At 31.5% G+C, this 27833-nt stretch overlaps 1 protein-coding gene and 1 long non-coding RNA gene across 16 annotated transcripts; one reads left to right on the top strand and one right to left on the bottom strand.

Moving 5' to 3' along the window:
- The first annotated feature begins 76 nt into the window (after positions 1 to 76).
- Positions 77 to 26837, top strand: LOC122565925 (ecotropic viral integration site 5 ortholog). Of its 12 annotated transcripts, none has more exons than XR_006316325.1 (12): positions 8795 to 10246; positions 11051 to 12006; positions 14257 to 14490; positions 15656 to 15919; positions 16083 to 16347; positions 16485 to 16847; positions 17043 to 17720; positions 17854 to 18336; positions 18433 to 18531; positions 22586 to 22741; positions 24372 to 24483; positions 26698 to 26837. XR_006316325.1 is itself a non-coding variant. In XM_043722460.1 (12 exons), the coding sequence occupies exons 3-12, from the start codon at positions 11942 to 11944 to the stop codon at positions 24429 to 24431; spliced, it is 2667 nt and encodes an 888-aa protein (XP_043578395.1). In that variant the 5' UTR covers positions 8795 to 10246; positions 11051 to 11096; positions 11183 to 11941; the 3' UTR covers positions 24432 to 24507. The 12 variants fall into 12 exon arrangements, 10 of the variants coding, with proteins under 10 accessions (XP_043578399.1, XP_043578398.1, XP_043578396.1 ...); XR_006316324.1 differs by lacking the exon at positions 26698 to 26837 and adding an exon at positions 24590 to 24731; XM_043722460.1 differs by lacking the exon at positions 26698 to 26837 and having other exon boundaries at positions 11051 to 11096; positions 11183 to 12006; positions 24372 to 24507.
- LOC122565937 lies at positions 4118 to 22875 on the bottom strand. 4 transcript variants are annotated; one of them, XR_006316329.1, is made up of 4 exons: positions 22737 to 22875; positions 21176 to 21327; positions 4702 to 6262; positions 4118 to 4598 (listed from the first exon to the last, which is right to left on the bottom strand). It is a non-coding gene; the product is annotated as an uncharacterized LOC122565937 (long non-coding RNA). The 4 variants fall into 4 exon arrangements; XR_006316328.1 differs by lacking the exon at positions 21176 to 21327 and having other exon boundaries at positions 4702 to 5680; positions 5781 to 6262; positions 22737 to 22857; XR_006316327.1 differs by lacking the exon at positions 21176 to 21327 and having other exon boundaries at positions 22737 to 22857.
- Positions 26838 to 27833: the final 996 nt, after the last annotated feature.

The following is a 27833-nucleotide window of genomic DNA, read 5'->3' as shown; positions in this document are numbered from 1 at the left end:
AACAGATTCCCGCCTACGTTCGTGGTGTATCAAGACGGATACGCAACGTTTACCATTGCCAGATTGTAACATTTGAAACGTTGGCAGCAGTGTAAATGAACGAATCTATCGTGATGACAATTTTAAGTGGTGACAGCCGCGTATGTGTTCCTCAGCTTCAGAGTAGCATTATATACGTTTTTGCTGACACGAAACATAATTTTCTTAGTGCGTGATTTGTTTCATAAGAAGCATATGGAATATTAATCACACGTAAGGTATGTGCTTTACTATAATTTTAACGGATATCAGAAACAGATGGTCGTCGTCGATTTCGTTTCGCCTGACAGTTTGTTAATATGGACAAGTGCCACTCTGACAGTTTTCCTCTCTCGTAGTCGTATTGTTAGGCACCTGTTACCGATTCATCGTTATTTACATTCCTGTTATCCGATTCTCGCCACTTTATTATCGATTTACGTTTCGTCTGCGTGAAAAGCGGCACGGTGTGAATAAACTATATGTGGAGTAACGTTTAATGATGTCACGTTGGAAATATTTATTTCTTCTGGTTTGAAATGAGTTTCAAGTCAATGAGAGTACATTTCGTATTTTATATTTTCATTTTTCCTAAAATAAATTACGATAGAACTACGCTGAGATGATGTGGTTAATAATTAATTTAAAGATATAAAGACGCTTTTAAATAATAAATGGATGTTGGAGGTTGTCTTTTTAGATTATATTAAGATTGAAGTAACAAAATAATGCACAGTCGTTATTTTTTAATAAGATTGTAATTAAACATTGTTATACTGTGGATGTGCTAAATGTAAAAAATTATATAAAATTTATATGTTATGCATTTACATGTTATTTATATGTCATATAGAATTTATTATTATATATCCAGAGTAAAATATTTGAAGAATGAAATGAGTTTCTACTTATGTTCCATTTTGTTACTTGTGTCCACAAAACTATAAATCTACACAAATATCCATTAAATATTGTATAAGTCAACTCAATTCTTAAAATTTCATGTGATAGATGAATTTATCCTTTAGACTTTAGATGAATCTTTAATATAAAATACTAAGAACTACTATTTCATTAACATAATTTCAATTTACGTTTAAACTTGTTTGTTATCAAACAAATATCGGATCATATATTTATATTTTTATACTTCTATGAACTTAACTAAGAAAATGTAACTTAAATAGATGTATGTTTTAACTATTAAATATTAGAATAAGTATTTCACATTGAATATTTCATATATTTTCATATATTACGTGCATTCTATATATTCTTGTATTTTCAAATTTCCAGTGAATGGATTAATTATAAATGATCTAATTGTAAGGAACTTTACATATTTGTATACTTTATATATTCGACAGGAAATGGAATGAAGAACCTGATCGATAAATGCTTCCTTGGAAAATAGGGCTATGCGTAAATACCTTTTTTAGTCACTTAGTGGGAACCACTCGATAAACCTCTGCAATCATGTGGAAAGCAAAAATACGTGTGACTAGACTGCAGTTGTTCATGCATTTATGGGAATTTTGAATGTATAAAATTGGACAGAATGCACATATTGTACATGAATATACAAGATACTCAAACTAAAGTATTCATTATAACATTTAGAGAGTAAAACAAATCTTTATTTAGGTTTTATTCCTTTAATTGTATTTATAAAAATTTGCATAAACATATGCAAATGACCAAAATCAAAGAGTGTGAGAATCATTGCAAGATAAAATAATTTTCTTTTAATTACCCAATCTAACGATAGCAGAGTTCATTTAACAAATTTTATCATAGACCGACGTCTACCAAATTTAAAGTGAAACTAAGTTTTTCAGACTGTTTCTGCCTTTATTTTGAGGAAACCTTTTTCATTAAGCTTCATCACATTTTATCCATACCAGTGCATTCTCATTGGAATTTGATTGCTGAAACCGTGCGAAAGAATTCTTTTTTTCAAATCATCGCATTCCATGGTGTGCAACGAGTGTGCTTTTTTCCTTCCCCCCGCGCGTTTCCCGGTCGCTTTGTTTGCACATGCATTTGGACGATTGCTTTCCACGTATACAACCGCGTATACGTTGTGTAACCGTAACGGTAAAGCGATCCGTCATTCATCGTTACGGAACAATTAGGAAAACATATTGTAAGGAGCATGAAGATCCGATGTAATGCGCCGAGCGCAGATCGAACACTCCAGAATACAGTGGTTCATGAAAGTATTTGAAAACTTACGATAGAAAACTTATACAGGGTGATTCGTAATTCATAGTACAAATGGAGTCAGGAAGATTTCATGGCTCAAAATAAGACGAAATAAGAAGATCAAAAACAACAAGAATTGTGTTGGAGGCTTTGTTTTTGAGAAAATTATGTTTGAGAATTTGTATAGTAGCGTGTAGCGTGTAGCGGGCTAGCTTTTGACTAACATATTCAAATTCTATTTTCTCTAAAACGAGACCTTAAATGATAGAATTTTATTCTTCATTTTCGACTTATTTTCACATTTTGAATAACTTCTTGTAAATTATCCATTCATGTCCAACTGAGAATTGGCAAAATTCACGTATACCTCACAAATTTTCAAAGTTGATTTTCTCAAAAACGAAACCCCCAACACAATTTTGTTATTTTTGATTTTCGTCTTATTTTAAGCCATCGAATCTCCCTGATCCCATTTGCACCATAAATTACCATAAATTTGGGTCATTTTGTACATTGTATGTATTATATAAAACATGAAAAAATTCTATTATCGCTGTAATGAGACACGACCATCATGATTGTATTGGTAAAATTTGAAACCAGTCTGAAAATGTACATATATTTCACAAAAAATTTCCATACAGCATGAATAACGATCTTAAACATATAATAAGTGTTACAGATAGTTCACTGAATATCGAGGCTTGTTAACATAATGGATAAACTGTTTAAATATTTTTATAGTATTTGCGAAATATATGTATAAGCACACTAGTATTAAATATTTCATAATTTTTATATATTTTCAGATTAGTTCCAAATATTACCAATGGTGGTAGTCCTGTCTGATTGCAATGCGAGTATTTTATTCAACACATATAATATACTGATAAAAAATTTCTATATGTGTTTAGATAGTTTTGTGAACCAGTGCAGCCAACGTAACGAATTTGTTTCGGTAAACAGAGACCGGTGAAAGGTTCGTTGCTTTTTTCCGCGTGTAATTGTTCCTTGCGCCAGCTGATACGCGCTTTTTCTACTAGTTTACGATTCCATTTTGGATCCAGTTCGCCGAGATATTTTATCGCGTTTCTTTTTTCTCCTCAACCTTCTTAGGACTAATTCTTGCATCAATGTCTCAAGAAATAATTTCAGATATTAGTCTGGAATGCGGCAAGGAATTTAACTGCAGTTACGCAATGACAAATAAATTATAGTTATGTAATTACGTATATATATTTTTCAACATATCAGGTGATATAACTTCTTCCATTAGAAAAATGTAGCAGTCTGTTATTAAGAAAAGAGTAATCAACATAATTTGTTGAAATTTTGTTGGGAATTTTCAAATTATAAAAACAAAGGATCTTTTTATAGATACATAAACTTAAATATTTACAAAGTTAGTAAATCCTCATTGGATTTTTTCATGAATGATGAATTTACTGTTTAGTTTAGTTGAGTTTTTCATTGAAAATTTTACAAGTAAGGAAATAAAAGAATTTTTTATATATAGATTTACTTTCTGTAATGCTGGTCATTGTTTTCTCATTGAATTTTCTCGCGAAGTTCTATTTAAAAGATAACAATTGTATAAATAAGCGAGTTTACTATAGTTATACACAAGACTAATTTATTGGTTCTACAATAAAACCAATCAATTTTGCCTCGTTACAAAGCAGAACCTGCTATGCGCGAAACGTATGTTTTTGTTATTAATTGGAACTGCAATTGTGGAACGAGAAAGTTAAGAGAACCTCTATATCTATATCTCCTTTCCTATAAACTTTAACAACATTCGCTATAATTTATATAAACTGTGACTGTAGCTTATTTTTGTAAACTATATTTATTCTCCTCGGTATCGACGAAATAGTAATTAAAATGAAACAAATATTGTACGACATTTTTATTATATATTTACACATGATATTTTAATTAATTCATTAAGCAATAGATAACATGCAAAGGTTGCACAAATGCAGTATTATTTAAAAATGTAAATAAACTAAGTTACTGTTAAATTAAGAAGAAATAGAATAATGTAGAGCAATAATAAAAAAGTTATTAGAATAATAGATACATTACAGAAGTCCATTACACAAATAAATTCAACGAATATGTGATTTAGTCAAAGTTACTGTGTTTATTGTCCGGAAGAATTTTCTATCTGATCTCGCTTGGTGAAGAGCGTTTCATTAAATTTGCGTATCAGAGGTCATTGACCAGTTATTTGATTTTTCTAGAACACCAGCTTTCTTTCATTTTTCTCCAGTTGCTCGGGCATTATTTTCGATTCTGTATTATAATATAATATTGATAATATCGCTAATCTATTCTCATTATTCAATACAAGTTTTTGAAGTCTTGCAATACTGCATAAAAAAAATATTTGTTCAATCTCGACAATTTAATTTCTTATAATAAAGAATGATATACTTTTATCAATATTTTAATATTCCTATATTTTCTTAATACCTTATATATATTTTCCAATATTTCAATAATTCCACTAATCTTCGCGATTTAATATCCCTCTCATTTACCGATACGATGTTTCTGGTTAATTTCTCCCATATGCCAGTCACTCTTCAGTCTTCATTGAAAAAACCTACATATCTAAATTTTACTTTTTATCGTTCTATCCTCCACTTTAATATGTTTGCTCCGCACATCTGGGATCCGAGGAATTGTAACATTTTTATTTATCAACGAAGCATCGGTCTGAATTTTAAAACTGTTCCTCTATAAAAAATAGAAAATGTGACTTATCGTATTCTTGTCTTAGAGCCTTTATGGTACCATAATATCGTATAAAATATCGTAAGCATCTGAACGACGCCGTTTCGTGAAATACGTCGACCGTAGCGTCGCACATCACGAAAATTGAGATCGCACTATGGTTATAGTGGACGCGTATTTGCATATTCGGACGAACTAGCGTTTTGACGAATAAAACACGCGAAAGCTGCAATGCATAGCACTCATCAAAATCTGTAAACATATTTGATTACATCGACGTATTGAATTCATCAGAACTTTAATTTGTCCGAATATGCATCTACCTTAACCGTTAACCGATCGAGTGTGATCTTCATAATTTATTCGAAGTCAGATTTTTCTGTACAAAACCACGGACGAAATTTACACCGTGTATAAGTGTGTAATATAATAGTGATATAATATAAGAAACAAGAAGCCAACAATCTTCTTGTAACGTTTCATTAATTCGTAAATTGTTGAGTCTAAGCTACAGGTATATAAATAAAATAAAAGTAGAAGTAAATCTATGGTGAGAGGAATGTTGCACTGCAATATGAAAAAAACATGATAATAGCATGGTCTGCCGAAATCAACAGAATAAATAAAGTAACTTAATTTAGTTAGAAATTAACGGGATAAGTGACGTAACTGAAGTATTTAATTATCTCGACTGATCCAATGCCTCGCTTTGTCCCTGAAAAATCAACATAATCAATATCACATTTGTTCGTAATATTTCTAGAGAAAATTTGCTGTCGTTCCGTCGGCGGAATCGCCTAGGTCCTTTTATTTACTTTCTCGTTACGAAAGAAGAAAGAGAGGTCGGTGCGCATGTGAAGCATCCTGGCCTGCGCGGGCTCCATCGACCCTCAAACCATTTCGTATACGTTTCCAGTACGTGTTTAGCGATCCTACTGTGCCAGTTTGATCGGAAAAGGGAACGAGATAAAATCACCATCGATTGGCCAATTAACCGGCGCCCCTTGTCGGACAATCGTGCCTCGACTGCATTCGAGACCAATCGTTATCTCTGTGTGATATCGTGATATTACCGTACACCGGTTAAGGCAATCGTCCACACCTGTCACGCCACTTGATCTCGATCCTCGTCTTTTCTGGTTAGACGTGTACGGTCGTTTCGTCGCAGTGAACGATTTTAGTTTATTTCATTCCGACTACTCTCTTTGTTATTTCGTTATCAACACGTTGACTGTCGTGCGAATTTCATATATTCTGTGCTGGCAGCGGCGACAGATTGAAATGTCGATGGTTTACTCTGCAAATAATGTACGTTCGATTTTAGCGTTTTCGGGAAAAAACAATTTTACGAATTCGACGGTATTTTATAATTAAATAAATACTTTCTGCGTTGTATTCGTCTTTATCAATGTTATCGTAAAATTCGCCGGCAAATTGTCCATTGATCCCTTTTAGGAACGTAAAATGACAAAGGTCATATTACGGTTCAGGATCATGGCTCTTGAAAATCTTTCTCTCTCTATCTTTCTCTCTCTCTCTCTCTCTCTCTCTGTATATATATTTATACATATAAGTACAATAACTAAAAAGATTATTTTTGAGAAGTTTTCGAGATAGATGTAAATGTGATTTTTATACGACGCAATGAAACAGTCAGGAATTATTTGTTACGTGCAAAAATTCAAATTTCGCAAAAAGTAGACGTACGATTTTTGTGCAATAAGCCATTGATACATTTGGCGATAATATTTCATTCTTCGAAAATACTATGTTGTCCACTTTTTTCTGATAATGTTATTCGAGTAATTCACGTTGCTGACGATTGATTAGTCTGTGAAACGTCTTATCTTAATTATTCTAAAGAATTTAGTAACGTGGGTCACCGATGGCCACCGTGGCAGTCAACGTATTAATACGTATTTTTTTCCTCTCCTTTATTTCAAATGGTATTATATCTTATTATAGGAGGAAAGAAGACGAAGGAAAAAGACGATGGTTGTCTTAAAGGGGACGTTTTAAAGGGGAGCGAGTTCTCGAGTTTACGTAATCGTGTTTTAGACGATTGTATACATGGTGACTTGGAAATCGTGCTGTAATAGGAAAAGAGGTGATTCTCCGTGTAGAAACAAATCGAAAACGTAGAATAACGATCTTCAGGTATCTCGCGCAAGGATTCTGGTTCAGAATTGAATTAAGGGATATAAAGGGTGTTGGTATAATAATAGATCGAAATTGGTTTGATCGGAAAGGAATGGAAATTTGCGGTTGACTTAATGGAAGAGATTCTTTGAGATTACTGAGATTAAATCGGCTGAAGACTTAGAAAGTAATTCACAGAGAAGATTTCAGAACTTACGTAATCGTACTTTGGATAATTCTATGCTTGTTAGAGCAACGTATTAGAATTTTTGTTTAGAGGGAAAGAATAGAGGACAGAAATTTAAGAGTATTCTACGCCCGTGTATGTGTAATAGATTAGTAAAGGCAGAGTTTACAACGGAAGAGTTTAAGTTTGCTTTTATCGAGGTGGAAGACGGATTGAATTTAACGAAGCCCTACGAGATCGTTTCTGTGGAATCTTAGAGTTTACGTAATCGTTTCTCAGACGATTATATGTTCGTTAGGTTAATGTACTACTGCTGTTTTTATTTGGAGTTAGGGGATATACCAACATACGACATAATGGATAGAAAGTGGTTGAAGATTGGAAGGAAGGGTGTATTGGGGATGAAATAACAGAACGTTTGCTTCCTCTTTGGTCATTGAGATTTTATCTTTCGTTTCTTCCTTATTAATCAAAGTTTCTTTCATATTTATGAAAGAACACAGTTCTTTATGTCGCAATCAAAATACTAAAAATAATATTTTTAACTTATCTAAAAATTGTACATTTTATCGTACTTCTCGAACACTGATTTTTCGAACAATTTGAGTGAATCAAAAGGCTGGTAACCATGAGCATCATCGAGTCTCGATATTTATAAAAGTCGCATCACCGCGATATATACAACGAGTCAGAAGCGATTCTAAACAGGTTTTTTCGTTACAAGCGATTTCTTCGTAGATTCTACGTGGCATATTCGACTCGTCACTTTATTCCATTGTATATCGAGCAGAAAAGTGACCGCAGAACTCTATACGTAGCGTATATAAAACACGAAGAGTCTTTACACTGGGTCTACATTGTCAGGCCGTTTAACAAAGTGAAACGCAATCGATCATCTAATGTCTGATATAAATTGTGTCTCGTTAATCGCACAGCTTGCAATACAACTGTAACGTGCACATAGCTTTTCCTATGGCTTGGCCCTTTCTGCACTTTGAAGCATCCATTTTCATTAAGATGTTGTCATGAAGGAAATATGCTTATGTCCCTGATGATTCTTAAAAGTAATACTTTCTTATAGTTTCATATACTTCTATATACTTTTCTTGTAAAAACTATTTTTATAAATACCATTTAAACTTCTGTTTTTTTTTTTTTTTTTTTTGTAAAAGCTATCTATATGTAGCACACGTGCTAGTCGAGAAGCTTTGGAATATTTCGAAGAAAGAAAGCAACGAGAAAGAATGAAAATGATGTATGCAATTCAGGATGTAAATGATTAAGCTAGATCTGCGTAAAATTTCGTTGTTGATATTAACGCTAAAATTATAATAAATTCGGTATTAATAGCAAACATTAATATACATTTACGAACATATATATTTCTCTTTGTTTCGATATATTACGATGGTAAATGCGTTATTAATTAAATCTGGATATTCAAACGAAATTATAGAATGTTCCTGCAAACGTGTCTTTCTTTTTTTTTTTTTTTTTTTTTTTTTTTTGCTTGAAATTAAATTCCAGTTTCATGACCATTTCTTCGAATAAAATATTCCTTCTCTTATCAATATACATACATATGTACTATAATATCAAATATGTATCACACGGCTTGGGCAAATATTGTTATTAACGATAAGCTTACCATGCTGTATACTGAAAATCGCTATCTTTTGAATAATTACGAGCAATATACATTATCAGAGACACTTGTCGTACCTATACAGCTAGATATTATGTGTCTGTAACGCGAATGTAGAACGTGAGATATTCAGATATGCGATTAAAAAGTTCTGTCACACCTACAATTAGTTGTTACACTTTTGTGAGTGAAAACGAAACGGAACGTGGGTGGGAACCATGGGTCGGTGATCACGCGATTTTACCTTGGTTCTATTCTCAGAGAGTTTAGAATTAATTTAACGAATGGTTCTTACATTATAACTGTAAAAAATGCTTATACACGAGTTACAAATATATCTGTGATTATACAATCGCGAATAGAAGCGCGAATTATGCAAATAGTTATAGATCCGTTGATATTTCTCGGTGTTTATATTTACTACTCGTTAATTTTTCATTGATTTATTATTGTAAATATGTTATTATACAGGGCCGTTATCCGGTACATTTATTGAGAAATTTCAACGAATTCTACTTTAGAATTCTACTTTATTTGATTTTTTATATTGCAAGGCATTTACGACGCGAGATAAATTTGCAGATTTGCGACAAAATAAGTTGAAAATAAAAAGGCAACCCAAAGAATACAATGCGTTTACGTACACTGTTCTCTTTATCTATTTAAATTTTCAATATCGTAAAAGCGCTGCGCGAGAGTAATAAATATGGGAATTTTGAAAGATGTTAAAGTTAACATGATTAAAGTAACACTTAATCAAAATAATATTTATTCAGAATGGTGACGTGTTCGAATGTAATTACGTGGAATTTGTAGCAAATAAAGTAATTAAGAGGAAGAAAAGACAGTGTTGGTGGTAACGTGCTGTAGTGAATTCTACGCGATCCGTCATTCTAATTTGCCTTAATTTCAATGTAAGATATGAAAACATATTGGACTTCCTTCTCATTAGCATATGAAAGCAGCCTTTTGTATGGTACTACGGTTCCGATAAATGACTCAGTGTTCACTTACCTCTTTAGGAAAACACGAAAAAAAAAAAAAAAGATAAAAGGAGAAGAATGTTTCTACTTATTCGAAAAGAAAAAAAATGGTCAATTCTCTTTTCTGCTCTCTATTTCTGACACGTTTTAACGTATCCCCAGACTACCAATATATATTTTCAAGGTTCTTCGCTAAGAGGATCAATATGTATCGTCAATATCTATTGACAAACTGAATTTTCATCGAGATACAACGATTATTGATTGAATGACAAATTTATCGATTGTCTGAGAGCACTTTTATAAATCAAAACTACTAACTAACAGGTAAATAGTGCAATACATAAATAATTCATAAATAATCTTCAGAAAATTAAATAAAAAAAAATTTAATTGCCCACTGCTATTATTAAATCTCATTGAGATACTTAATTTTAATTTCTCACTTTGTTTAATTTAACGCTTATTTGTTATTTATTTTTACTCGTAATATTATCAGTTTAATTTACGACGTACGTACGAATTACACGCGTGAAAATATTTTCCCGAACAAAACGTCGAAAGGAGCGTGTCAATGTGTTAGATTTATTTATCGTGTTCTGCGACAGTCCACCGTACATTTACTTAAATCGATATACATTTAATAGATGATCAAGCACGTATTTAATTTAGTACTATTTGTTGTACAATTGTTTATATTTTAGTACAAAATTTACCATGGAGACGTACTTATTATACAATACGATTTAATTTAGTAAACGATATGGTTGCTGCTTGCGCAGATGTTCGTACACGCTCGAAATTCCACGGTAATTCAGAATACCGAGAAACACGTATTATCGCATCTCGCAGCCGATGTATGGCATATTGCCAGCGGTGTTTCGCGCGTTGCATTTGTTCGCTAATTCATTCGCACGCGCTAATTGCTCGGCTTTCTTCTTGACCTTTTGTCGTTCGTGCGCGTCTGCTCGCTTCGAACTCGACTGGAAAATTCGAGGCACGAAAGTTTAAACATGAATTTCAGTCATCTTTAGAAAAGATATTGAGCGGTAAATGTACACGAAGAAAGCTGCAAGTAATAAAAACGAATAAATAAATATGAATTGTGATAGTTGAAATTTGAAAAATTAGTTGCAGTGATTCCAAGAGAAGTTGTCGAACGAACGTGAACGATATTGTACGTAACAGCGAGTAGCGGAGATATAAATCATGGTAGCCAAAGTGGGAAATATTTCAAGGAAAATTAATTCGAATGTTTGATAGGAATAACTAAAGGATTTCCTGGTTGGGAAAGGAACCGTGAAACTCTTCGATCGACTAGAGAAACTTCGGTCTCAAGGATAAAGTTGCGAAGCATATTAACGTTAGACAGCTGCATGAGTCATTTCGTAGGATTGCTCTGCAGATTCCAAGTAAAATGCATTCGTTTTATCTAGGATGGAAAGTAATGGAGGAAATTTAAAAGAAAGTTTAATTTCTCGTATACTGACAATTTTCTACGGTTTCAATCTAATCGTAGAAACTTTCGTCCGCGGAATCTTCACAACTACTATCTTTATTTGTAAAAATAAGTTTCTTAATCTTATCCAGTTGCATTGTTCCGCGAATTTGCAACATTCCGCTAATTTTGATAGATTTTCACAATAATTATCTTTCCCGTTATCTTAGTAGGCGTTGTTCTTGCGATTACATTTCAAGCAATAATCTAATATATAATTCAATTTGAAAGATGTTCCGGTAAACCGAAAAAGGTTTATCATAATTAACGTCGAAAGGTAGGTAGAATCAATTTTTTCCCGTAGAAATTCGCCGACCTACTCGGGCAGAAAGTTATTCCAAGAAAAAGATGCTTCTGAACAATGCGAGTAAAATGGTTCCGGTGGAAATGGTTGGAAAATCGTGCGCTGCGACGAACGTTTCGCGGAAAGATGGAAAGTAATTTGGTAAATCGAAGGTGGCGTGTCTAAAAGTCGATTTTTCGATCGGAAGTTGCGCGAGTGAGGGAGACGAGAAAATTTCTCGATGGTTCTTCGTGGTTTGCTGGCACCAGCGGCGGCGCGATGGACACGAAATAAAACAACGAAAAGGTAGAATGATTGCATTAATTGAAGTTCTTAATGAACGTTGGTCTGCGTTCAAAAAGAGAACATAGATGAAACATATACAATGTTTGTTACGTAGATATGTTAGTTAATGGTGTTTTAATTTAAAATCCGAATTGTGTAATCCTTTTCGCAAAGTATTTGAATAAAATCGACATTCTTTAGATTATGGACAAGGTTGAGTCGTTGAAAATATATTTGATGCGAGCTAAAAAGTTGTAATTAAAATTTCAAATTGACTTGAGCAATGAAATGACGATGAATGACAATTATAAATTGTTATTGGAATTTTATTATGCTCAGGGTACATTGAAATAAAATTGTATAAGTTTGATTGTTCCATCTTGCATAATTTTGATTAATTTTTCCCGTATTTTATCTTGTACCTTATAGCTACATAAGAATTAAAAATGTCAGGATGTTTTTATAATTACGATACATAGCGTATAATAAATAAATAACAATGAAAAGCGTAATATGAATGCAGACATTAATTATGAAACACGGAATATTTTTTACATTGCCGAATGTCCTCTTTTTCTTTTTTTTTTCAAACAATGACATAATATTATATCAACTTATGAAGTAATTTATTTTCCTTGGTAAAGATTAGCAATGCAAATCATCTGTCTTGTTGTTACGTTCCGTATAAATTGCTTGAAAACGCTATTTGTTCTATTTAACGTGTTATTCGTTCATATTCAAACATACGCGTATAACAAATACGCGAAATAAGGAGTTGAGTAGCACACGAGTTGGTTTTAATTGGACGTCTATGAAATACATTCGTCGCTACTTGAACCTCATTGATCTTGCGTGAAACGATATTTTATTTAACGACGAACGATTAATACAAGAAAATATAAAATCGATGTTAAGGCCGACTCGTTAACGAGATGTTTTCGCGCGTCTCATTTTTATCCTTTTTTGTTAATTGCGTTTCCACGTCGGAAAGGTGAGAGGTGTATGCCGTACGGTTTATCGACGATCTCTCTAACTGCGTAGACGAATAATTACACGAAAATAGAAAATAGTATTTCAAATTACACGCTTTTCTTTTTCGACTGTAATTTTCGCGCGTAACTCCATGTTGTGTCTTATTAAGCGCAAATAAGAGAAAAGCAAGGTGACTAACGGTAATGTTAAGAAATAAAATTAAAATGTAGAAATTATTCATTAATTCAGATTAACTGTGAATGATAATATAATATCTTTTATAATAATCGTATTTTTTCTTTATATATATATAAATCGAAAATGAAAGGTAACATTTCTTCAAGTAAGAAATTTCGTTTTTGAGAAAATCGATTTGTAGATTTATAGATGTATGTGCTTTAAGTTATGCGCTTCTGTAATATGTAGAGAGACCAAAATCGATAAACCGATAGATACCAACAACTTGTCGCGATAATAAACCGGTAGAATAATAGATAATAAACCAGGACGTTTGTAAGTGTATAAGCAGGAACAGAAACAGATATGTATGTACACCAAGGTTTATCATATCATTACTTCGAAGTTCAGTATACGCGTGAGTATACTTGATATATTGAAATGTTCTCAAAAAACGTTTTCCGATTAAATACATAGAATATTGTCTATAATATTCCGTTCCTTATATAGACATTGCATTTATTTATTTTCTATGTACATCTATTTCATTTAAACCACAGTTAATAGTAACATGTACATATTTTTGCATTAAAAACACAATTTTGTCACTTCCCAATGAGGAACATAGCAGCGGATGATTTAAATAATGAGACGACAATTTCATTTAATTCTAAAAGCAACTCAATTATATATAACTAAATTAATAAATATAAGTTTTATCATGTATCATTATTACATCGTTCCCTGGTATAGAATAATGTTCTTCGGGTATTTGTAATACAACATTTCCATCAAACTTTCACAATCACATTAATAATAAATAGACTATGGATGTTTACGTATTATAAATTCACATCTGTGTGGACCTACATTTTTATTTATTTATACTTCTTTGCATATGCTTTGCGTATATAGTCACTTTATAATTCTCCATAAATGCCTAAACATTGGTAGTTTACTAATAAAGTCATAATATTTTTTAATAATTTTTAAAAAAATTAAATATTCCAAAAGAACAGGCCTAGAATGATAACGGTAACTGGCCTGTGGAAGGTGTGCACATGTATAACATTTTTGTTACGTCACTTTACATACTGACACGAAACAACGATCATTTTACAGGGGTCAAGAGAAGCAGGCAGCCGGACAATTAGGATTATCACGTTATGGACCGCAGGTGATGAGTGTGTTGTGTTTATGCACCACGATACAACAGACGGGTCAGAACAACAATCAGGCTAGCAAGATACTTCCGAGCACACCGCCGATCTCATCTGAGGAAGAGAGGATAAACTCGTCGCAGGAAATACCCACCGACGAACTGGCTCTATTAGCTAAGCTGGAGGAAGCCAATAGGTGAATCGTCGCGCTGACTGACGTTCAACATCGACATTGCATGTGCAAACGAATCCCGCTTTAGATACTGCGTATACATTGCCGCTTACACGTTCAATTATGTTGTGTTACGTGACTCAATATCATTCCATACACGATCAGTTGATTGTGAATGAGAGAAGGTGTAACTTGAATGGAATGAATCGAAACATTTCTACATAAAAGATAGCTTATGTAAATCGAAAAATAAATATTTGGCGCTGTTCTGAATACAATAGAATATACTAAACTCTACATTTTTTTCTAAGCTTTCAATTCTTTGGTAAATCTAGAGGAGGAAATATATTGTATGCGTTTCTATTCGATTCAACGATAGATGAATAAAAACACTTTTAAGCAAAAAGTGGTTTACGTGAATGGAAAGACAGATATTTGTTGCCTGAATATATTGGCAGTCTTTCCTAAATTTTTAGTTTTCCAATCGCGCATCTTTGCATTTAGAAAAGAAGAAATATTGTATGTTTCTATTTAACTCGATAATAGATGAATACAAATAGATATTGAATTCATATTAATATGAAATCTTTTAATTATTGTGAATAGTGTGTTTTGTATTAATTTGGCAGTTATGTTTATCTTATATTTTTATATTTCTACAGTTGAGACTCAACTGATACTAAGCACACGTTTAGAAAAGAATATATATACTCTTGCATTAATTAGGATATTTATTATAGTCTTGGGTTGTAACATATGAAAATATAATTTTCTATGACACTACTTATCCGTAATGTTCTATTAGCTGAGAGTAATTATACAAAGAACTGGCATTTGTTAGTAAAAAGAACTTCAAACTTTATAGCACCACTTGATCGTATTAGTCCATTATATATCTATATTTATAAGTAATTTTTATGAATGTCCGAAGTTAATTGGATTTAAAAATTCAAGTTAATTGAATTTAGCAAGATAATTGTATTTAACTAAAATTGAAATCTAATTGATCAACATATTTGATCTATATCTAATTCATCCACTGTTACTAATAAAGATGAATTTATTTCATATTTATTTTTATTTCAACCAAGATGATCAGATATCTCATATGTTACCACTCAATAGTGTTTTAACGAGATTGCATTAATGTGAAGTACATGTCTAAAGAGTTTGATGTAATTAATAACAGGCTTATCGAATCGGATGCAAAGTCGTTGAACTCGCTCCAAAGCAATCACAGTAGAAAAGGTTCCGACACATCTCAGGTGTCCGTGGCGTCGGGGGGCAGCGGAGGAAACAGCGATGCCGCACCCCGACGCCACAATTCAGCTGATGGTGAAGAGAATACGTGGACCCTATGGGGTCACATCGTCGCTGATTGGGATTATCATTGGAAGAAGAGGAAAGAGTTCGTCAAAGAATTAGTACGTCAAGGAATACCTCATCATTTTAGGTAATCAACTCTTTAGCAAAAACTTTTAAATTTATCAAGTTCATTAGTATCTTTGGATGATCTACGTACTCTTCTAAATTCAATAAGAATCAATAAGAAGTAAAATTATAAGATAAAAACATATTATAATGAGTGGAAAACTGATTCATGTTCATCGTTACAGAGGTATTGTTTGGCAACTATTAAGTGGTGCTCATGACTCTCCTGTGAAAAAGCAATTTGCTGAGTATATCAAGGCTACGTCAGCATGCGAAAGGATAATCAGGAGGGATATAGCCAGAACGTATCCTGAGCATGATTTCTTTAAGGAGAAAGACGGACTTGGTCAGGAGAGTCTATTTAACGTTATGAAAGCGTATAGTCTTCATGATCGTGAAGTGGGATACTGTCAAGGTTCGGGATTTATTGTAGGATTACTCCTTATGCAGGTACACTTTAATATTTGAGCGGGATTAGAGAGCTATAAAAGAATAAGAATTATTATTTTAAAGAAATAAAAAACGAGGACATGGGATGAATTCTGTTGAGTCAATCAGAATTAAATAGGTATATCAATTTGTTACAGCAAATGCCAGAAGAAGAAGCTTTCGCTGTACTGGTAGCGCTTATGCAAGAGTATCGTTTGCGAGACATGTTCAAGCCGAGTATGGCTGAATTAGGGGTGTGCATGTATCAGCTAGAACATTTAGTTGCTGACACTCATCCCGAGTTACACGCTCATTTTACGGCTCAAGGTTTTCACACGTCAATGTACGCGTCGTCTTGGTTTCTTACGCTTTTTACTACAGCGCTCAGCCTACCGCTGGCCTGCCGCATTTTTGACGTGTTTCTGTCCGAAGGCATGGAAATTATTTTCAAAGTTGCACTGGCCATGTTGCATTTAGGCAAGGAAGATTTGTTAAGCTTGGACATGGAAGGCATGTTGAAGGTAACTGTTTATCATCAGAATCCAACATCTTGCCCATAGATAAGAACTTTAAAAAAATATAGAACATATTACGTTTATTCGTAGAAAAACGTCAACTATCGCAGGCTTGATAATTAAAAAATGTTTTCTCCACACGTGGATTTACGTTAATACTGTTCTTATTTTATTAATATTTATCAGTTTTTTCGCGTATAGTTCTTTCAGAAACAGCTACCTGGAAGAGGCGAAAAAGATCCAGATGGTCTCATGAATCTTGCCTATGGTATGAAAATAAATCCGAAAAGAATGAAAAAACTCGAGAAAGATTATACTGTGCTGAAAATGAAAGAGCAAGAGGAGATGGTTGAACTTCGTAGGCTTAGAGCCGAAAATAGGTTACTTAGGCAAAGAACTGAACTTCTGGAAGCTGAGTCCGCGGAGTTGGCAGATAGATTAGTCAGAGGACAAGTTTCTCGAGCAGAAGAGGAGGAAACTGCTTTCGTTGTACAAAGAGAATTAGCAGCTCTTCGACACACGCATCTTGAAACCAGTCATCAGCTTGAGCAAGCTCACGAAGAACTAAGATCATTGTCGCTTCTGCTAGAAGAAAATGTGACATCGAAACAATCCTCTTTGGATGAAATTTTGTCAAAGCAGGAAGCATTGTCACAAAAAGAGGAAATGATACAGTGTTTGCAAGAGGAATTGGTAAGAGTTCGACTACACGAAGCAGAGAACGACGCAACGATAAGGGAACTTAGAGCAAGAATACAAGAATTGGAACAGGATAAAAAGACGTTGCGTGAATCAACGCCGGATAATTCTGTTGCTCATTTACAAGAAGAACTGATTGCTGTGAAACTAAGAGAAGCAGAAGCTAATCTTTCTTTAAAGGTAATTCATTTTTTTTACACGTTAAAAGTTGTGAATTTTCTATATTTATAAAGAATCGCTTAAGGTTCTCAAATATTTGTAAAGTGTGTATTATGTATTTAATAAACTTATCATAATATAAGAAATTTGTTAGGATCTTCGGCAAAGAGTAGTGGAATTGAGCAGTGCCTGGCAAAGGCATCTGCAAGAACATCGTTCAGCTCAAAATCAACCTGCAAGCGATTCCACGCCGAAGAAACTTTTGTTTTGGGAGAACCGAGGACATGAAGTGCAAAAGTTCGAAGAGGATTTAATGACAACCAGAATTCGAGAGATGGAAGCTTTGACAGAAGTGAAGGAGCTTAGACTTAAGGTCATGGAGCTTGAGACTCAAGTGCAAGTTGCCACGAATCAACTTCGTCGACAAGACGAAGGAGGGAAATTAATTAAAGAGGAATTAGAGGCTGCCTTAGCTAGGGAGAAGGAACTTACTGCCAAACTACGGGAGCAACAACATAAATATTCCGATTTGGAGTCTAAGATGAAGGATGAAGCTATGATGGCTAGGATACGCGATGCAGAGCATGCGCAGCAAGTGGCAGAACTCACCCAGAAAATATCTCTTCTTGAATTAAAAGTACTATTTCTTTATTTGTATTAATTTCTTTAACTATCCCAACATGAATATTTACATACAGATATAGAAAATATGGATTATCTCTATTTTTTACAGAACGAAGAGATGCACGCGGAAGGTGAGCTTAGAAATAATTTAGATGACAGTGAGAGAGTCAGAGAATTGCAAGATAAAGTTGCAGAATTAAAAGCTGAGGTATGTGAAAATTCTTTGCTTTATTCATGCTGCATTAATGAAAGCATTGATTAAAAAAGAAAAAAAAACTGCAGTAAGAGGTGAATGGAAGAAACATTGTTAAAATGTTATTTAGAGCAAGATAAAAAATTTAGCTTAGTATTATATTTTTTGCATGTATTGCTCAATTTGCTCAGAATATTTTTATTATTTCTATAAAATTTATCATTAAACGATGTTAAGTTAAAAATAGAACTATTCATGTGAATCTCAAAGAAGCATACAGTATTTTAGTACTGAAAATATAGCTGCAAATGCTTTCAATTATGCACAAGTATAATTATTATTATATATATTTATGATCGACGATGATCCTCGTTAAATTTCCTTGATTAAAGTTGAATCTTATCTCTTTGTTTAACGTATTAACTACACTATAAGTTCAAAGTATCAATGGTAGAAGTAATGATGGTAGTTAATAAAGACGTAGAATTATGATCTTATTACAGTAGTTTAAGGTCTAATTTTTATTCAATTTACTATTAGACTGCAACATAGTCATAGTAACAGTAAATTTTAAAGCTTGTAGAGTTACATAACTATTAAAACATATCGTACATTTGGATATAGAAGTAACTCGAGTTGTTAGCCTGTTATAGGATCTTGATTTCTTGTTTCAGTTCGTCCATTTTTATACGTCTATTTTCATATAATCATATACATAAATTCTATACAGTTGTCGTAATCATTGATACATTTAACATTTCTAACAAATTATTTTTGATTTTAGTTTTTTTAATATTTTTACGTGATAAAATAATAAACTTTATTTGCATAGAGATGATATTTTATTAAATTTTTTGTTTCTAGGATTTTTCTACATAAAATCATCAATTTTAATGATACTTAAAAATCATGGCTCAAGTTTTTTCATGAGAATTTTGTACAATTCACTGTGACAATTTTTTTTAATCATGTTTACATATCTATGATAATGCACATTTTTTGTAACACCATCTTGTGAAGTACCCATGTTTTTCACACACACATTTTTTCTCTATCTGGAAGTTCATATTTATGGGGTTTAACACTATTGTTGCTCTTTTCTGTTGCACTGTTAATTCACATATCACAAAAGATTGAGATGTGATACAAAGGATTGATGTGTTTCTAATAATTTCTAACTGACTATTCTAAATCCTTTCAACAAGAAGGATATATGAAAAAACATGTATATAAATCAATTGTATTTGTTGGGTGCACAATATTACGTCTATTGTTATAATATATAACATAAGCGAGGATGTAATTTATGCTTTCATGTTATTGTGACTCACAAAATTATGCACCAAATTGCACCTCTTACTGCAATGTAATGCTAATTGTCACGCTGATAAACAACTTTTTTTTATTGATAAAATCATGTGCTATAAAAAATTTAATTACAATTTTCATTCCAGAATATTTTTCTTTCTGCTTGTAGATGTAATATTAAAATTAATATGAAATTTTATTAACATTATTTACTATGATATTGATTAATTAATACCGAGATAAACGTCTTATAATATTTCCAAAATTAGTCAAGTGAATACTAACTATGTGACACATACTTTTCATATTTGTAATTAACAATTAACTGTTATGATAAAATATAGCTTTTCTCATATTTTTCATATTAAACAGATAACATGTTCCTTCAGAGGTACCTGTACACATTAAGAATTCATTGTGCTTTCATCATCAAAAGTACATCTGTGGTTGTTTTAATCCTCTCCTGATTTTGTGTGAATTTTCTGTTCACATAATTTGTGTGAATTTTCTAAGTCATGGGAGAAATTCTTGACATGTAAAAGCTTTGAGGTGCATTCACAGCTTGTTATGTCTCTGCTGCAATGCAAAATATAAGTAATAAATGTCGAATCGCTTCTAAACTTAATCGTGGTTACGATAGTCGCTCATTTAATGTTATTTTTTGCATTTATGAAAATAAACTAATCATCATCGTAACTGAACTAAAATTTATATCTTTGAGGGCATCATAATATAATAAAGTATGTATTTGAATAAAATATTTATGTTTTAATTGTATTGTACATTGAAAATTTGCAATAAATTAATTACAAGATCTTAAAACTAAAAAATATATTCTATCTAAAATTTATTATGAATTTTTTTACAACATTAAAATAGATATAAGTACCAAATTTTCAATGTTTTAGCATTAACATTTAAGGCGTTTTGTGTAGTCACATATTAAAATCACTCTATTATAAATCAAGCTTGCCATTTATAATACTAATTGTGCTTCAAGGACATTGTATTAGATATTGAGAGCTAGCACAGCACGGAGTAACAATTGGTTCTAATTCTATAAGTAATTTTATATGGAAAAAACATGCAGAAAGTATGATTTCAAAGATACACCTTCAAAGATATCTCATTTATTTTAACATTAATTAATTTTCTTAATTAGACATTCAGCAGAAATGCATTGCAATATATGCTATTAAAAAGATATATCAAGCAAAAACAATCATTCATGTAGACAGATATAGTATCAATTGAAGTTGATTTTAATATGAACATAAATATGAATGGAATTCTTATTGTGTAAAGGTACCAACCACTAACACAAAGAAATTAATGGTCTTGTAAAACTAACCCTCTATTGCTGTGTTATCTCTGTCTCCTTAGTTCCCTACGCCAATCACCAGCCCGGAGACTGAGCCTTGGCGCTGGCTCGAGTAAGTCTTTACCCATCCGTAAGCATTATTTTCTTTCCATTTCATGTTTGTAGCATGACGACAATGTGTACTATATCAAAAAACTGTATTTTCTTTCCATATAGTTTTGTACATATATTTTAGGAGATAATTACATGCTATATTAAACTACAGGACAGTTTATCCTTGTCTATAATAAAGTGCTATAAGACTCAGAAAAACATTAAAATGAATTTCAATCTCGTCCTAATATCCTCTTGGACTTTTCATTCATCTACACATACACATATAATTCCCCATTACATTGTTTTCTTGCGCTGATTTACAATTGCACATCTAACAAAGCACTGATTTAATTCACTAACTGTGTTTGATATATGCTTGCAACTTGCACATTGTAATCAGTGTTTGCTTGCTTTACTTTCATTTTTTTCACTAATTTATCACAGGTGTAAATAAAGTTCTTTATTGTAGAAAGAAATAGGAAGGACATTTGTGAAGTGCTTTAAGAACATTTATAAACAATATTACAGATATCTTTATGTAACACATTGCTTAATCAATGTGTTAAGTAGTGCATGCTATCCATTACAATTTTCCACACAATTTTTAACTCTGTGTGCTTTATATGAAACATAAAGTTGATACTATCAATAATTTATTAAATATAGTAGAAGAAATGGATATTAAAGATTAAGTTAAAAATTTGTGCTATATTCATAGAGATGCACAATTGAATAAGATTATTTTCATTTAGAATTCTAGTAAAAATAACTACTTGATAATTTTTTATTATTCTTTGTTGCATTTTTTAAATGAATTTTCAAATATACAAAAATAAAATGCATGGTAATCATATTTGGTTCATCTAATATTAATCATTTATATTTATTTGTTGCAACTTTGAGAACACATCATCATCTGATTTTAGGCAACTTTCATCGTCTTAAAAAATGGAGTGAAAGACTTCAAAAAGTAAAAAAATTGAAAAGATCAGAATAGAAACATCGGAATAAATTTCATAAAGACTGCATATATTATAAAAATTACATTATTTTGTGAAAAAAAAGTACCTAGAGATGGTAATCTCACAAAATTGTCCTAGAAATAATTTTCAACAGAGTGATTGTTATAATTAATAGAGTACCAAACCATACAAACTAGAAACTACAATGCACATTTGCCTAACAAACTAGAAAGTAGTTGAACCATGTCAAATGGAATACTTTTAGAAAAGGAAGCATAAAGCACATTTCTTTTGAAAATGATGATGTACATTTTCAGAATCTCATAAAACTCCCTCTCAATGAAATTTACAAATATTACTACATGTTAAATGTGTGTCACAGGTCATGAGGCTAGAAAGTTGGAAGCAACGTTGGACAGGCAATGGTGGGCAAAATGTAAGAAGTTTCAGTGTTGACACTGAAAGCGAGCTGGACGAGCGGGATCTCAGAATTTGTTTACAGGATCATATCAATGCAACTACACAGAACTCACCAGAGGTATAGAATTCCATGCATACCAGACATTAGGCAGCTAATTGTCGTTCGAACACACACAGAAGTATTCCATATGTCAGAGCAGATGGGACTTTTTACGTTTCATGATCATGCTTTCGCTGTAGAGAGAATACGACGAGTTATAACACACATATAGAATATTATAAATCGAGAAAACATAGGAATAATAGCGATATTATGTTTTTAGTTTACGTGTAATATCACTATAGCTCGTGATGTATTAACAACGTAGTAGTAATTAAAATAGGTGTAATCTGGCGGTCATTAATAACGCAATATAAAATTATCTGACCCGGATCGATCATTCGTTGCAATCAGACTTCGAAGTAGTATGTATTTGTAAAATGTGTTCGTTTAATACAAAATGGTGTCTAGAGTGTCTCAATGTCTTATAGACATTTTGTTTCAATAGCATAGCAATTAACATTTGCAATTTTAATTATTATGTCACGAGTCTCCGCAAAACCAGAAACCACTTTCAATTCATTCCATTAATTTTTATAATAGATAGTTCATTGCATTTCGAAGTCTGCTTACAATCGACGAATACTATAGGTTAAATATAACTATGTGACGCATAAACGACACGTTTTTATACGTATTACGCATTCTGTGTATTTTTTGTAATTTAAACCAAATGTAATTCCATTTAAGGAATTGTATATTGAATAGAATGAAATCCGGCGACGGGGAAATCGGAGTCTTGTACGAAAGACTAAAAGTCAAAAGGAAAAAGAAGAAAATTGATAAAAAAAAAAAAAGAAAAAAACGCGTTTTTCCTGATGCGACGGAATACTTAGAGTCTCATTAACAAGTCGCAGTAGCGTATTACTCCGGTTTGTAGAATATTATAGGAAAACGAAACAATAAAACAAAACACAAACATATATAAGTAAATAAAGTATACCAAATACTCTTTGGATTCATCAGTATTCTTCTCGCGTACATTCGCGTATTTATAATACGCTAAAAGTAGTAAAGAAACGACACGAGGTTAATTTCAAACGGTCCAACTATTGAGTGGAAAACTTGCGCACACAATTAAAATACAGTACTGTGCAAAAATCTTAGGTTATTTTTTTAGTTTTTACATTTTGCTTTTCAAAAGTGATTGAAGATGTGGTTGGCATTATTTTAATACTATAGTTATACCTAGAAAGTTAATACTTATCTTTAAGTAATTAATATTTTTAAGTCATTAATATTTTATTCGTGAATCATGTTTTTATAATGCCATAAATATTTGATAGTATTTGGAACAGAGTTCTGCATGTATTGCAAAATTTTTTAAAAATTTGTGAATCAGAGAAGGCAGCATCTTGAATAAAATATTGAACAATTCGTTTCCATATAATAACATATACAAAACCTTTTTTATTATAGTAACTAAAGTAACAGTAACGTAGATAACTTGGGATTTTTTCACAGTATTATGTGCACATACACAAACATTCACATTAAACAAGATTAGAAAAGAAAAATGATCTTGATTAGATAGAGAGGGGTAAGTAGGCGCTATAAAAGATTCGTAATTTCGTTAAAATTGGATCTAAGCAGCTGCTGATCAGTGAAGGGTGAATCGGTGTTCTTTAAATCAATTTACTAATTGCAGATTATTGAAAGTGAAAGTGAAACCGAACGAGATAATCGGGAGTACAGTTGTAAAACTTAAATAGCCCGGATAGCTCGTTCCTTATAGCGAGGACGTGATAATTACTTCCAACGTAAGTAGTTGCGCAAATCAGAACGTCAAACTGCTTTTATCTCAAATTTTTTTTATTTATGGATTTGTTTTTTTTTTGTTCATTTCTTTTTTCGGTTTATTTTCAGCTTAATCGAACCCTTAACGATCCATTCTCATTCCTGCAATGATTGTACGTGTTTTCAGACGTGTTTTAAGAATTCAAGTAAATAGCCTAAACGTATTTACTTTTAAGATAAAGGGAGCAGCTGATCGATAAAGAGAGAAACTTTTCTTATCGTACCATAATGATACACAATACATAATTTTCAGCCATTTCGGCTTCGTTTTATCACTTTGTCTTTTCTTCCTTTTTTTTTTCTTTTTTTTTCTTTTCCTTTTACTGTTTTCATTCGACGAATGCAATCTTTATTTACGCTCATTAACGTATTTTCAGAAGAGTGTTATTAAAAAGTATGTATATTGAAAAATGATTTTATGGAGTAGATAGTATGGATAGATAAATAGGCAATTTTGTTATCGATTATTCTTTTAACTAGATTTTGAAACAAAAATATCTTCAGTGATATAATATTTATAAACTTAAAGTATGCATGAACTTGGCAAAAGTTTTATTACTCATAAAGAGGTAACAAACTAGAGATTGGGAAGAAGCAATACTTAGTAATTAGTATATTTAAAAGTTGATAAATGTATGTTTGATATTGATTCTAATTAACCGTCGTACATGAATATTCATTTTAAATCGTTTTATGTATCGTCTGTATTTTTATATACAGATTACTTTTATTAGAATAATCATTAAAAATTTCTATCAATTTTTAGAAATAAAAAGTTTATGAGGTATGTAATTTACAATTTTTATAACGAAAATTGTGTTCTTAAAGTCAATGACAATTTTATTTACTGTACCTATATTAATCTGTTTTAACTAAATATCAATTTTAAATTAATTTATTAATAACGAATTTTATTATAAATAATGCTGGAACGTTAAGGGTTAAACGCGTCCACAGTTTTTCGCTTTGGCCTAAATTGTACTGTACATAATTTCGTTTTGTCACGAATAATTGGCACCAGGATTATAAAAATCGATCGTGAACGCACCGAACACAAGAATTCTCTCAAAGAAACGAGACTTTCTGCTTTCGTGCACGTTTGATCAGAAAGGAAATTGCATGTAACCTTTGCGATATCATAAAATCTTATTAATCGAGTAAATTATTAATATTGAGTAAATCTGCTAATCAAAAAGGAGGGCTCGATATTTAGACTTTTACAACGTGGATGATCTTTACTCTGCAGCAAGTAAAAATTCTATTTGCCACTCGAAACTCACATTTTCACTCGCTTTCCAGCTATTGTAATTTAAAAATCAAGTCTAAAATTATTTTATTGCAATTGTCTACTGTATTTAAATATATATGTATTTATTGATTTGTTATGGGGATTCCTGTGATGTATTTTGTATATGAAGATCATAGGAGACAAACATAATAAGTATATTTTTGTTGATCCTCTGACTTTAATATCACTTTACGATTAAACAACAATGTGATTAAATAACTTGTTAATCAAGACATGCAATGTTTTAATATCATGATGAGGAAAATTTTAAAGAGGATGAAAATACACATGTCTAGCTTCACAATCAAATAAAAAAGATAGTTCTACTAACATGAAAGTGATTGACATCGTACTGAATTTTAAAACTGTTTCCCTGTAATAAATGTTTCTCTCCTGTACTCCTCATATAAGATATCAATACATATACATGGTAATTTATATTTACAAAACTTTTGTAATTTTTGCTACGATTTCTAAATTTTGTTATTTTATAATATATAAGGAATACTTGAATAAATCAGTCTTTGAATTCGGTTTTTAAACATTTTTAACACAGTGATTTTTTAATAGATCGCTTTTTAAAGAATACTTTTAAGAAGGAAATTTTTCGATTAAATTTTTCTAATCTTTGAGGAACATTTGTATTGTGAGAATAATGGATCCCCTGTAGCAATTCGGTATTTTCCAGCAAATCACGAACCAGTCAGTATGTTGTGTCGCTTTTACACAATTCACGAGAAGGGAAAACGTTTCTGTAAGAGACGAAAAATCATTCCGTAGAAGTCTATACTTAATTTTAAACAAATCATAGAAATACGCTAAGGCAATGCTTAATGGCACAAGCTCAATAATTTATTACTAAGAAAGGCTTAGTTTCTCGTCTTTTCAGATATTTCGCCAGAGAAATCGAAACATGTTTCTTTCGTCTATTAAAAATAAGGAGAGTAAATAGGAATAATTTCGATACTGCCTGATATTCGAAACCGAGTGGATTAAACCATATAAATGGCTAAAGAGAAGTGTCCATTAGAAAATATCCAAAATTCTCTCACGTCGCTTTTGCGAATATAGGTGTGCGATTATCTGAAAATCAATTTTTACGCAGAGTACTGCATTTTCTTAATTTTAAGCTTGTTCTAACAACTAATGAAAGAAAATAACGATATGAAAGATAGGAGAAAAATAATGATTAATTGTATTTAACTGGAATATCGTGAAAATCCAAAAAAAAGTTATATAAATTAATACGATTTAGCTACAGCTCTTTTATTAAAAAAATGTAGAATTGTGATATATGTATATGTACGTGTGTACTTTAGTATTTGTTATTTTAAACACTTGACCAGTAAATGCATTTAAAAAAAATAGTTTGATCTGTTGCTTTTATCGAAAAGAGAAATTATTTATTTATTCGATATTTTTATCGAATTTTTTACCGCTTGTCGAAAATACTGATCGAGTTTAACACGAAGCAATCTCTTGTACACTCTCGAGTACTTTTTTGAAAAAAAGAAAAAGTTTGGTACAGAGAATTGTTTTATTTATATTTATGAACGATTGCTATATTTATGTAGCAGTTATTTGTACAGTTTTGACATAAATAATTCTGTTTATTATGAATCATATAATTTATATGCGTTCAATAAAACTATCTTAAATAATGTCGCTATAGTAACCAGTATTTATTATGATGGCAAATATTTTCCCAGGTATTGTTTGATTTTTAAAAATTGTCTATTTATTGCCTTTACACTAAAACTATGTACAGTCATTATTAGTCTGTTATATGTTTTAAAAGCTCTTATTATTAGAAATCACTTGTGCAATTTTTAAAATCGTGATACTGGTCTTAATAAAAATTAATCTTTATTTTATATATTTACAATACATATTGTATACTTTCAATTTGAGGTTTAGAAAGAATTATTTAACCATATTTTTTAATAATTATTCTTAGTTAAATTTTAATAACAATCTCAGTCATAACTTTTCTAACAATAATAATAATATAAATAATCATATAAA

The sequence above is a fragment of the Bombus pyrosoma genome, linkage group LG3 (assembly GCF_014825855.1).
Source record: "Bombus pyrosoma isolate SC7728 linkage group LG3, ASM1482585v1, whole genome shotgun sequence".
NCBI classification, from domain to species: Eukaryota; Metazoa; Arthropoda; class Insecta; order Hymenoptera; family Apidae; genus Bombus; species Bombus pyrosoma.
The sequence above is the reverse complement of the archived record's forward strand: the minus strand, read 5'-3'. Positions and strand labels throughout refer to the sequence as shown.

What these genes read in the sequence shown, in the direction of transcription:
- LOC122565925 (XM_043722463.1), top strand. Translation starts at nt 11,942, where the DNA reads ATGGTTCTTCGTGGTTTGCTGGCACCAGCGGCGGCGCGATGGACACGA. An exon ending in TAGGATTACTCCTTATGCAG is followed by an intron (nt 16,348 to 16,484) that starts GTACACTTTAAT and finishes AATTTGTTACAG; the next exon opens with CAAATGCCAGAAGAAGAAGC. An exon ending in TTGCAGAATTAAAAGCTGAG is followed by an intron (nt 18,532 to 22,585) that starts GTATGTGAAAAT and finishes TGTGTGTCACAG; the next exon opens with GTCATGAGGCTAGAAAGTTG.